Source organism: Anarrhichthys ocellatus, unplaced genomic scaffold (assembly GCF_004355925.1).
Source record: "Anarrhichthys ocellatus isolate YVR2014 unplaced genomic scaffold, GSC_Weel_1.0 scaffold13, whole genome shotgun sequence".
NCBI classification, from domain to species: domain Eukaryota; kingdom Metazoa; phylum Chordata; class Actinopteri; order Perciformes; family Anarhichadidae; genus Anarrhichthys; species Anarrhichthys ocellatus.
Genome location: NW_022280043.1, coordinates 2941087 through 2954218, shown reverse-complemented (window position 1 = coordinate 2954218; position 13132 = coordinate 2941087). Strand labels below are relative to the sequence as shown.

General features: G+C 41.9%; 2 protein-coding genes across 2 annotated transcripts in view; both read left to right on the top strand.

Moving 5' to 3' along the window:
• The first annotated feature begins 3870 nt into the window (after positions 1-3870).
• Positions 3871-6723, top strand: gpr20 (G protein-coupled receptor 20). The gene is made up of 7 exons (XM_031853055.1): positions 3871-3900; positions 4361-4606; positions 4728-4994; positions 5120-5364; positions 5611-5695; positions 6247-6372; positions 6538-6723. The coding sequence occupies exons 1-7, from the start codon at positions 3871-3873 to the stop codon at positions 6721-6723; spliced, it is 1185 nt and encodes a 394-aa protein (XP_031708915.1).
• A 3701-nt stretch (positions 6724-10424) lies between these two features.
• The window catches only part of LOC116386888 (solute carrier family 45 member 4-like), a 9721-nt gene continuing 7013 nt past the window's right edge, over positions 10425-13132 (top strand). Inside the window, exons 1-2 of the mRNA XM_031853472.1 lie at positions 10425-10575; positions 11797-12642. Of these exons, the coding sequence (XP_031709332.1) occupies positions 12423-12642 (220 nt within the window). The 5' untranslated portion in view covers positions 10425-10575; positions 11797-12422. The remainder of the gene's footprint in view (positions 10576-11796; positions 12643-13132) is intronic.

The window sequence follows — 13132 nt, the reverse complement described above, 5'->3', positions numbered from 1 at the left end:
AGAGAGAGAGAGAGAGAGAGAGAGAGAGAGAGAGAGAGAGAGAGAGACTGAACTTGACACTAACAGGGAAAGAAAGAGAAGGAGAGAAGAAAAAGAAAGACACATTGAAAGGAGTGAGACGTGCAACAGTTGAAGAAAGATCTCAGGATGTTTGAGAAATGAATGCACTGAGTAACGACAGACAGGCTGGCAAAGTGACAGAAATGATGCACATATCTGAAGGAGTGTGTTGATCACTTCAGCCAACTGGCATGACTCAAGAATCTGAAAGGAGACACAACTGACACACTGACAAGACAAGTGAATTTCTCACTGAAATGCTGAACCTGCTCCAGACAGAGAAGTGACGGATGTAACTGTATGTTTGGAGGTGATGCGAGGGCGCAAAGGTCACTGAGGGTTGAAGCACACCTAACTTTGGAAGAGATCCAGCACCACCTGGTTGGACACCGACGGACATGAGGACACAGCAGCTTCACCAGACACAGATTTGACTTTTACTGGCGTTAGTCTAATGGTTTGACTGGTTCGTCTCTCCTTTTTCTCTAAAGGTAAGTGGTCTTCAGTGCTGGATAAACTGTGTCTACAAACAGTATTTTGTTTTCTAAAGAGAGAAAAAGTAAATCAGGTCTTCCAGTTATGTTTTAACCAGGAAACCAGACAAATATAAAAAGTTAATTTAAAACAGGGGCATGATTAGTCCCTGTCACAAGTACATTCAGTGTACAATAAAGTACAAGTGTGTAATTGTTACATTGAATAGACTGAATAAGCTACGATCACACTCTATCCCAGAGAATGTTTGTGACGTGTTACACAATCAAAGGACACGGAAAGACCCCTGTGAACTTTTATTGCATGTACATGTACAACCATCAATGAAATTGGAGTTACAGCGGCAACAGAAATGTTCCGTTTGCCTTGAGGGGCTTTCTGTGAAGCTATAATTTGATGCAGGACAGCGTGAGATCTGTATTCTACTACCCCATCCTGTCTGTCTTCCTTTCTTTATATATCTCTCTTTCACACACATACACACACACTCACATAAACGGGACTCCCACGCTGCTGGAATTTATTTGGACAGTGTTATTTGTGATCTGCCTCTGGGCCCTATGCTCTCCTCTCAGTATCACTTTACATCACCGCAGTCTTTGATGTCAGAAGAGGCAGAGCAACAATGGGACGGCAGCAGTGATGCATTAGATTACTCTCATATTATCGGTGTCTACTCAAATTAGAGGCCAACACAAACTTATTCAGCATTCCATCTATTTTTAATTAGCGCCTCTGACGACGGAGCCAACAGTTGCTATTAACATTTTATTTGGTATCTGATTTTGGGGTTTATTGTTTTACCCAAAACTGATTATGCTCACTGGTGTTTAGGCCAAATGATCAACTTTACAATACGATGCACACAATTTAGAATAGTTACAAAGGAATGGTTACCTACTGTGGGCTCAAATGTTTCTTTTGTCTTTATTTTAGCTCTACTGCAGGAATGAAGCCTTAGAATAACAGCCATGCTAGCAGTTCTTCAAAGCTCTACATAGGAGTGGTGCTTTAAGCTAAATACTAACACATTTTAGTTTAGCATGTTAGCACTCATTCTGCTAATTAGCACTAAACATAAACTTTAGACAATGGGAATGGCATGTCTTTTGCAAGTAATTGGCCATACACCAAAATATGACCTGGTTATGACACTAGAGGAAAAGTTAAAGGGAAAGTTCCCCTTTCATGTGGATGTCCAATCACTGTTGATGGTAAATGTAAGTCGACTGATCAATACATCCCCTAGTGTGCGCTATATTGACCAAGTTTGCAGCAAAATCTGTTGCTCTTCCTGCATCCAGCGCTGTTATTTGTCGTGACGTAGTTGGATGAAAGGAAGAACTACGGGCTATATCTGCTTGGATTTCTAGTCTCCAACTCTGGGTAGCCAGAGGGCCGCATGCAGCATATTGGGCTCTTTGTTAGCGTTGCAAACCGTCTACTTCCCCAAATATGCATGGGATGTTATAGACAAGGATACATTTTACAGTGCTTTGGCTGACTCGGATATTCAGACGTACTTATCCGAGCCAGAGCCTACGGCAGAAGGAAAGCAGCGGAGTGAGGCAGAGGCTGCTTGCTGCCGTGCAAGAAGATATACGGCCGGGCGCCAGAAGCTTGTGTGCAATGCATCCTGGTCTGTGAGCTGAGCTTTCTCAGTCAATTTAGCACGCACTGAGTCATTTATTGCTTCAATTGACTACATTTACCACCAACACTGAATGGACATCCACATGAAAAGGTGGCGAATTTGCCTGAGATGTGCAGGTGGACTTCAGGACACCATGACATCATTGTTGGGTGTGGCTACAGGTGCAACAGAGCACTCCTCTTCAGCTTTGGATAGTTGGGTCAGGATATGTTGGGGCTCAACATTCATCTTTCCAAAGACCATCACCGACAACAAATAATAGAAAACCACTGGAATGTATTACTTGTCCTAGCCATTTGTTTCTCAACATATAAGCAGTTTAACACACAATTGCCCCAGAGCAATGCTCATAACGCTCGTTAGCGCTGTTAACGATGATGAACTATAGCTCCCAGTAAGATGAACAATATCAGAGGATGTTACTGTGAAAACACTCATTTATTTCCTTCAATGGTCTTAATGTTCTATGGCTTGACTGATCTTATTAATGCAGATAAATCACATTATTCATGCCTCACCCTCAGCTGAGCATGTTATTGTCATTAGCCTGACTACATATTTCATCAGCCCCACGATTATTTTGCTGTGAGAGATTAGTTGTGAGCCACGAGCAGACACAACACAAACCTATCCAGTCTGGGATTCGCATGAGCAATTAAACTACATTTGTCATGGAAGAATAGGGTAACATTCCAGCCTCCAGCCAATTTGGGGGTTGAAACTCGTTGGGACGCACCACGGAAAATATGGTGTTTACCTCATTTGAGTTTTTTATGTTGTAAATGCCTGTGGATTTCTCACGACTCTGACTCAATCTGCTTCATCGTCCTCAACTCACACTCTACTGTTGTTAATATGTCTCGTCTAATCTCGATCTGTCCTTCCATCCATCCTCACATTATATCTTATTGAGATACATTCCATGTGGCACAGTCACTGACTGCCCTCTGCTGTCTATATTATTCATGCCTGGTAGATGGTAGTTCATATTTGCATATTTTCCTCCCCACAGTTGAAAACACCATATGGAAAGGGTCACGTAGTTAACTCGGTTGTCTAATTTTATAAAGTCTCATAACAGCAGGATTTTGCTTGTGCACTGCAAGCAATTATCACCATACCGTGAACATGTGAAATGTGGAAAAATAAACTGCTGCATTTTGTCACAGTGATATCTGTTACAGTTTCTTGTTCACCTTTGAAGTAGTCCACATTTATCTGTTCTCTGCAGTTATTGCACATATTGTAGCTTTAGTTCCAGCTCTATTCACTCTGCAGTTATGTTAATATCAGTGGATGTCTCATCTCGTGGATTCTCACCAATAAATGTTTCTCTGGGGTTGCAAAGGTCTCAGTGCTGCACCCACTGAATTAATGTAAACATAAGATTACTTGAAATTGTAAATATCCGGGAAATAACTGTTTTCTTGTCCACACACAGAATTTACCCAAATCCACTCTGTTTATCCCAATTATGAGAGGAATGCGCCATCTTTCTATGAGGTAAATAAACAGGCTGTATAGATCACGAGTGATTCACACAGGCAGAAAATTACTATTTGTTGTTCAGATCTAATCTGACCTGAGCTATTCAAATGAAGCAATTTCTTCTTCTGCTATGACTGCCATGAAAAGGTCACACCTTGGCCAGAAAGGGGTAGATGTCTGTGTTTTACGAAAAGGGTGTGCCAGTAAGAGTTAATATCTACATTTCTTACCGTAATTAAAACAGCTTGAAATAAATACACCCCTCACACAACATTGCTGCATAAATAAATACAGTTACATTATAAATAATTATCTAAATAAGTCTTATCTTTGTTTAAAGTGGCTTTGTCAGTTTGGTCATGCCAACAGCAACAACCTCACTGAGGAGGAGTGAGTGGACGTCAGGGCAGGAGAGAGAGAATCTTTGCCGTGCTCTGTATGTCTGTCCATGAGTTTGCATAAGCTTTAAACTAATACCACAGTCTTTTGTAAGTGTGTACGTGCGTGTCCCTGTCACCCTAATGCATGCTGGGATAGCTGGCAGCCCCTGAATATAGAAAAGATCAGATGGATATTGTAGAAACCTTCCATTAAATTGCACCCTGACTAAAATTGAAAGTAATTGTTGACTATAACGCAACGTTGTATGGTTTTGTTTGACAGTGTCTGCACCAACTCTGGATCGTCATCGTCATCATCATCATCACCATTATGATGGACTTCAACAACACTGAGTCATGGCTTTTTATCAATACTTCATTCCCCATGCTGCCTGTAATAGCCAGTCCCAGTAACAGCAGTGGCATGGAAGCATATCTTCAGAGACTGGCTCATTTAGACGAGGGGCTCTACAATGAATTTTACGGCCTTTGGATTGCACTGATGGTCATAAACTCTCTGATATTCCTGGTAGGCAGTCTTTCGGGGAGCCCTTATAGTAAAGAAGTAAATATTACCTTCATCCTTATATGAGTTTCGAAACTCATAATGCTTGTCATGTACAAACTACCCTAATTCTTCTCTCCCACAGGTGGGCATGGTGCTCAACATAGTCGCACTTTACGTTTTCTGTTTCCGCACCAAGCAAAAGACCACCACCGTGATCTACACCATCAACTTGGCGGTGACGGACCTCATGGTGAACCTCTCTCTGCCGACTCGCATCCTGCTGTACTACAGTGGGGGAGCCTGTCTCACCTGCTCCTACCTGCACATCTTCAGCTACTTTGTCAACATGTACTGCAGCATCTTGTTTCTGACCTGCATATGTGTCGACCGTTACCTCGCCATCGTGCAGGTGGGTTTGGCCTTTAGTTTGGTCTCAATAACATTTTCTGAAGCCTAACACGCCGAATACCTGCTCATCCGGGGATCAAAACCAGAAACAACCTAAAAACGACATATTTCCTTTTGTCCTTGCAGTTTGAAGCTTCCCGTCGGTGGAGGAACTTAAGTGTGGCCAAATGTGTGTGTGTGTCTGTCTGGCTGTTTGCCATCGTGGTCACCTACTCCTTCCTTTCCACTGCTTTCCAGCACCCGGGCTGCTGTCTCTCAAAGCTCCTCTTTCTCACCATCACTGAGTTCTTTCTACCCCTCATCATCATTATGGTCTTCACGTTGAGAATTATGTGGGCACTAGCCGACCGCCGCCTGATGCAGCAGAGCAGGTACAACCAGTGTTTTGTTATCACTATACATAGACACAGTAAAGTGCAGAATATCATGACATTTCCTGTCTGGTCTCTAAACATAAAAATACAGTGTTTTACGTATCATAGCTTTGGATACTACAATAAACGAAGTGAGGTAAAATGTCTCATATTTGCAGCATTTATAGCGGATTGAAAGCACCGGAGGCACACTGCTGATGGGATGTCACAGTGCTGGTTTTGAGTAGTACTGTATTTCTTCAGGGACAGGAGAAGGAGGGCTGTCCAGCTGCTGATCACAGTGCTGATCATATTCACTGTCTGCTTCACACCCTTCCACATCAGACAGGTGAGTGAGTGACGGGTGGACTTTTGTTTTAAAATAAAAAGAATAATCGTAAATTATAAGACGTAGAAGTATTAGAAAGTATAATATATTATTATTACACAAATTAAAATGAGAGCACATATCAAGTAGCACTGAACCCATACACAAAATGGAGGTACAAGTGCAAAATAAGATCAATAACTAAATAAAATAATATGATGCCTTCCCCCGTTCATGTGAACAAGCCCAAGAACGAGGCTGGACTGAGGGCTGGGAGGTATTGTTAAAGAAAACGCTAGTGCGCTCGTTTTATAGGCCCCATAACGCGGAAGATCCGACCATTTTTATCTGACTTCTATACTCTGAAGTCAAACTGTTTTGCTGCCACTGAGCAACGATCACATACAAGTAGACATTGCTTTATTTGAAGCAAGCCAATAAGGTTGGGAACTACTGTGTTATCAAGATGAGTAGGTGATTATGCAATATATGTTGCTGCTTTTATACATTTTTGGACAAATATAACAACCTTGTGTGTGATGTCATGGCTGAGTTGTCTTATCGTGTTGCAGGTGGTGGTGTACTTCCATCCTGACATGCCTCACCATGTGATAGCCTACCACTTGACTGTCACTCTCAGCAGTTTGAATAGCTGTATGGATCCTGTCGTCTACTGTTTTGTTACGAATAATTTCCAGGTAAGACTGGAGTACTTTACTTCATCCCAGCATCCTTCCTCTCTGTCACCTGTCCATCTATTCATCCAAACTTCCCTCCACGCAGAATTTGTCCACCCATCGCTCATTTAATTGCTTATTTACTCATCGATTCACTGAATAATTTACAGCTGGTTTCTCCCTCAGGCCACCATGAGAAATATTTTCCGCCGTGCAGAGCCCGAGCCGACTAGCGGCGACATCATCAGCATACAGCACAGCTCCAAGGCCTCAGGTGGGACGGCGAACGCCATCACTAATAATACAATCATCACGACCAAGATCCCCACTACACTGCAGAGAGACAATCTGGAGAAGAACCAAACACTGTAAAAGCCTCTTTCACATGGGGTGAAGAAAACTGAGAGTTACTAAGATGTCACAGTCGCCTGGAGAAAGGTGGCTGATATATCTGGACTCTGTAAGATGCTGACCAGTGATAACAGCTTCAGTGTATAGGTCAATGTCACAGTGCTAAGAGCTCAGGATCAACAGCCAATGATTATTATAATAATATAAAAATAAAAAGTCAAACAAATTCAGCTGGTTCAGCAACCTAAAAAATTGTATTACTTGTATTAATTATGACGCTGACAACAGACAGACATATTTAGTCTGTGGGAAGATCTCCCCAAGCTAGACCAGTTTGCCACCAAATTCAAACAATACAACAGGATACAAAGCTGACTTATGTGTAGTATTACTTGAACCATATAGTGACAAAATGCAAAGTCTCATTTAAATAATCATATTTGATGTAATAGTAGTGATATATTTTACCTCTAAAGTGTCCAGATTGCACTTTTCTGTGTCAAATCTTTTTTTTTAAAACTGAAACAGTTTCTATTTTGGTAACATAGCAGGGATAGTCTTAACTGTTGCAGCACTATGTAACAGGTTTATTTCATACTGTTTGTAATGCCTAAATAAATCAACTGCCACTGCAAAGACAGCCACTGATATCTGTGAATTCTGTTATGCAGAATATCTAGTAATTGGCCAGGACAGAAGTGCTGGTATTCACAAAAGGAGATATTGTTGACCCCCCCCCCCTGATTCCTGCCTGGGACCTTTGCATTATTTTGATTAGAGGGGAACATGCACTGTCAAACAGACTTGGATCAACTTCTTACTGCAATGCCTGGTTGTGAACAGGAGGGAATTCAACATTACACAATTGCAACACAATGTAAAACAGAGCACACCTGTATCTGTTTACCATTGGGAAAGATATTGATACGTTTTGTTTTGCTTGGATTACACGATGAGCACCTCAGAAGATCCACTGCAAGAGTATTTGGGAAGGTTCAGCACTTTTGTGCAGCAGAGGGCAACACTGCACTCCCTTTCAAGGATTATTGCAGTATGAAACTAAAGAAAATGTTTTCACTCAAATAGAAACCGCTTGGATGACTGAAAGCAGCTACAATGTGAATGTTTGGTCAGTAATAATATTCTTTCATTATAACAAATTATTTTTTTATATGCTGTTAAGAAAACACTTTGTAATTTTCTGTCATCAACAATCATCGGATCAAGTTCTAGTGAATGAGTCGTCAATGTAACAACGTTGTAGTGAAGCCGGCTTTGTCTGGTTCTGCAAATAGTTCTGCCTGTTTATTAAAATATAAAACCACGTTCTCATAAGTCTTCATTTTATATTTGAGGAATGAGTTTTAGAGTTTTAAAAAAACAACTGCAACCAATAAGTTGATAGATGCTCAATTATCATTATTATTGAAATATAATGCCACTTTTCAAACTATTAAGACTTATTATTACTATAATTATTATTTGTATATTTGTGATATTACAGTTTTTCTCGGTCGCTTTGGTACATTTCTCATATCCTATAAACCTATACAACAACAATGACAATGGAATTGAGGTGATAGTGCAAATGGAGGTAATAGTGCAGTATGACTGATTAATTGTTCATCAGAGTGACGGCCAGTGGAAAGAAGCTGTTCCTGTGTCTGGTGGTTTTGGCGTACTACCAGAGTTAAACAGCTTGTGTCCAGGGTGTGGAGGGTCTGCAGGGATCTTTCCAGCCCATTTCCTCACTCTGAAGGTGTACAAGTCCATGATGGAGGGCAGGCTGGAGCCAATAATTCTCTCTGCAGACCTGCGTTGTAGTCTGTTTCTGTCCTGTTTAGTGGCCGATCCAAACCACACAGTGATAGAGGAGCAGAGGACAGACTGGATGATGGTGGAGTAGAACACAATCAGCAGCTCCTGAAGCAGGTTGAACTTCCTGAGCTGGCGCAGGAAGTACAACCTCTGCTGGGCCTTTTTCCTGACAGTGTCGATGTTGGAGGCCCACTTCAGGTCCTGGGAGATTGTGGATCCCAGAAACCTGAAGGTCTCCAACGCAGACACAGTGCTGCTGAGTATGGTGTTGGGGGGCTCCTCCTGAAGTCCACTGTCATCTCCACAGTTTTGAGCTTGTTCAGCTCCAGGTTGTTCTGACCACACCAGAGGACCAGCTATTCAACCTCCCTTCTGCACGCAGACTCATCACCGTCCCTGATGAGGCCGATGACCGCTGTGTCGTCTGAGAACTTCAGGGGTGTGAAAGTGGGCTTATCAAACCGGCAGTAGAACACATTCAGGTGATTCTCCTCAGTGTGGGAGGGTGGTCTCCTATAGTTGGTGAGTATCCACAGACCTCTCCAAACTGACGAGGGGTCGTTGGCTGAAAACCTGTTTTCCAACTTTTCAGTGTAGCTCTTCTTTGCTACCGTGATCTCCTTCGTCAGTGTGTTTCTGGTCTGGTTGTACAGGATTCTGTCCCAACTTCTGTAGGCCTCCTCTTTAGCCCGACGAAGCTGCCTGAGTTTTTCAGTAAACCAGGGTTTATTGTTGCTGTATGTGCAGAAGGTTTTTAGTCGGCACACACATGTCCTCACAAAGACTGATGTATGATGTCACAGTGTCAGTGAGCTCATCCAGGTCTGTGGCAGCAGCCTCAAAAACACTCCAATTAGTGCAGACAAAGCAGGACTGTAGCTCCAGCTTTGCCTCGTTGGTCCATCTCCTCACAGTCTTGGCCACAGGCTTTGCAGATTTTAGTTGTAGGTCGGGAGAAGATGAATTAATGATGTCAGGTTCAAACATGTCAGTGCCATCAGAATGATAAGTCATTGTGTAATTGTTTACAAAAAAGATAGTCAAAATGCTTAACCATGTTGTCTCTGTAAGTATTTTCTGATGTAAACAACGGTTTTGATGACAATGAATGAAAATGAACACGGCTGCATGTTTTTCTGTATGGCTTATCAATATCAACGGTGACAAGTTACAAATTACTGTATGCGGAAGATTGATTGCAAGAGATTGGACATAATTTACATTTACGCCTTTACTGTTTGTACTGTCAGCTAATTTGTTGACAGGACTGTTTTACAGCACTGCATAGCACAAAGGTCCAAAATATGAAATTAGAAAAACACCCCATGGGCAGAATTGTACATGCAGCGCTGTTTGGGGAATTACAATGCAGTCTTTCTACACATGCCCCTTTATGAGTGAAAGTCAAGATTCATGTGAGGGCAATTTATTTATCTGGGACACATTAAAAAAAAAGTCTAATAGAAATGTATATAAAAATTAAAATAAATATATGTATACACATGACTTATGCAATTAACTAATGCCTAGATGTTTGTGTGTGTGTGTGTGTGGGGGGGGGGGGGGGGGCAAATCTGATCAACATGACACAAACAATTGATAATGTATGAAACAGACAATTGTTCAACAATTTGCACGAATGTGCCACATCATTTGCAATTTGGTCATAAATCTGAGAAATCTCTTTTATGATGTGCACACGTGACTAGGTGAGGTGGAGGTTAAACAAGTAGTTTTGACAATTTACATTGTGACCTGTGAAGTATACCAGAGCAGAAAACATAATAAATGTAAAGTAAACCACCGTCATCGTGAGTCCCCGCCCACCGTAGGTGAGTAGCTCGATGACGCAATACGCGTCGTCTAACGACCCCTCCTCGCTTTGTTACTGTGGAAACCAATGAGATTGATGAGTGTCGTAGACCAAGTGGTCATTCAGTTAGCCAGATTGCTACAATAGCTAACCCAAAACAAATAATTCTGATGTGACGTTGTCGAGATTTGACATAACGCGGAACTGCTTTTTTACTTCACCTCAGCGGAGTAGAACCTGAGGTATGTTACATCTTAATATCTTTGATAGCACTGCTCTCTCTTAACTTGCTAACGTGCCTAACTAATGTATTAGCCAACCTAGCTCGCTGTGGTAGCCACAAGTCAAACAGTTATTGCAAAAGTTAACGTTAATGTATCCGGAGTGGTGTGGTGTCTCCAACTAGCGCCATGTGCACCATCCTCACGCGCTAAAAGATAAATAATAATGCTCTTAGTTATTAATTACGTAGACTGTAGAAAAGGTCGGTAGGTGACTCAGGTAAGTCACGTCAGCGATACTGTTAGCAGAGCTGCACCCGAGCTAAATATGTATAAGAAATTGTGTATAAATTGTGTATAGAAAAAGTATAAAAAATATTCAACAACACTACCAGACACACACACACACACACACACACACACACACACACACACCGTGCATTCCTGTGGAGATCACACATGACATGTGTAGACTGCTCACTACGCGCAGCGACACGTTACTCTAGCGCACAGTTGCACCACCACAACAGAACATCTACAGGAGTGTTTCGCATCTGTAGGAAGCGTTTTAACGATGTTTATTTTGTTTAAACGTTAACGTATACGTGACCCAACCTCTATTTGGATAACCTGCAACAGACTGAAAGTTATTGAGTAAAGACGAGAGAGAAGTGGGGATTAACGATATCCCCCAAAATCAGATTTACCAGTTTGAATTATTAACAATTGGTGTCGTAACTTGCCTTTGTCATGCCTCTGATGAATTAACCTGCATGGTAATCTCAGATAGTTACGGTGTGGCAAAATTGCGTGGTCCTTTGTTCCTTTATTCTGTTATATGAGGTCCATTCAATCATTAAACGTCTCATAGGCAGAATGGTAGCTCTGTGTAATAGCATGTTAAGTTATATATTGAGTCTTAATTAATTGCCAGTGTACTTCATTGGGGCAGGGCAGCATTTTTCTTAAGCCAGGAGGATTTTTGTCCCCCATCATGTGACCCAAGTGAAAGATTTTAACACACTGGAGCTTTCTAGTACTTGTCCTTTGATACCCTACTAAAAAACAAAGTCATATTAAAAAATGTGCTTTGCCAGTCTTATCTGTCAGTATCTGTAAATTATGAATACCAAATTCAGAAAAATAAGTTAAGACAGAGACTGTGAACACCAAGGCAATGCAACCCCTTGTAATGTTTTACAGCTTTAGCTTACTATCTAACTGGTGTCTTGTTTTCTGCAGGTTGCTGTGTCACTCAGTGGGTCTCTGCCAAGAAGTTACCACATGCCTTGCACCGGAGGTGCCAGGAAGTGCGCTTACATGCATACGCAGACTTCAGCCGAGCAACACTCTTAACCTTACACAATTCAAATACTGCATGCACTCAACCGCTGACACACACACTGACCGAACACATTCACGGACCCATTCCAACCCTTCTCACAGTTTACCACACACAAAGTTACTGGATCCCTCTGCTCTTCCTGAAGTTAGAATCTACAAGCAACAGCGAGGCACACAATCGCTCCTGAGCTGCACAACTGGTGACATACCACATACCATGTGATACAATAAGTGGAATATATTTTTACCACATCATTTTTGGACATAGTAATCTCATTAATAATGTTTCCTTCCTCCTCAATTATTTGCGATTATTTGAATCCACAATGTGCCGACCAGCAGAGATGCTCTCTGATTAATCTTGTCTTAGACAGTGAGTGATCAAGACCCTGGACGTTACATGTTGCATCAGCATATAATAACATAGTGCAGTTCTGCGTTCATATCGAAAATAGTAGCAACAAGTGTTTATACGCTGATTATAAACCAACCATCAAACAAAATATACCCATTAGCGGACTGTAATGGGAGGAGAAGCAAAAAGGGAGGCTTGTGGCCTTCCGGAGAGGAGGAAACCCAAGGAGGAAGCCGAAGAGAGAGAGAGCGAGACGGAAGTAGGAGGAGATGGAAGGGGTATGCGGATCCCTCTGCATCGCTGGGTGATGCATGGGGCGGTGATGTTTGGACGGGAGTTCTGCTACGCCATGGAAACAGCCCTGGTGACGCCAGTGCTGCTGCAGATAGGTAAGGAGACGCAATACAGTCGCATACAGACAGACATTGATACATCTGTGGCAGTGTTCACCTGGTTAGTGTGAGGACATTGGCTGACCCACGGTGTCAACACCGTGGAATTTGACTGCCCTTAGCCAGACTGGACCTATTGATTTCCCTGTCTTCACCACTGTGTCATGTAACCCGTCTGCCCAGCAGTAGCCAACCAGAGGCTATGTAGTTAGATGACAGGTTTGCCACCATAGCAGAAATGGAACAAAGGCATTCTCCACTGGCTAGGTATGACAAGAATGTCTAACACAGCACATGTTAGTCTGTTTTCCTCCCTAGTCACAATATTGTAAGAAAGATTGTTTTAATTGTAAAGATTGTTTCTGAGAGCATTTTTTAGGTGTTCAGTTTAGCTTGGTTACTATACCAGTAATCTCTGTGAAAAAATGCACAGTCAGTTAAATTTGTAAAATATATATATATATATATATATATAAAATACCTCAGC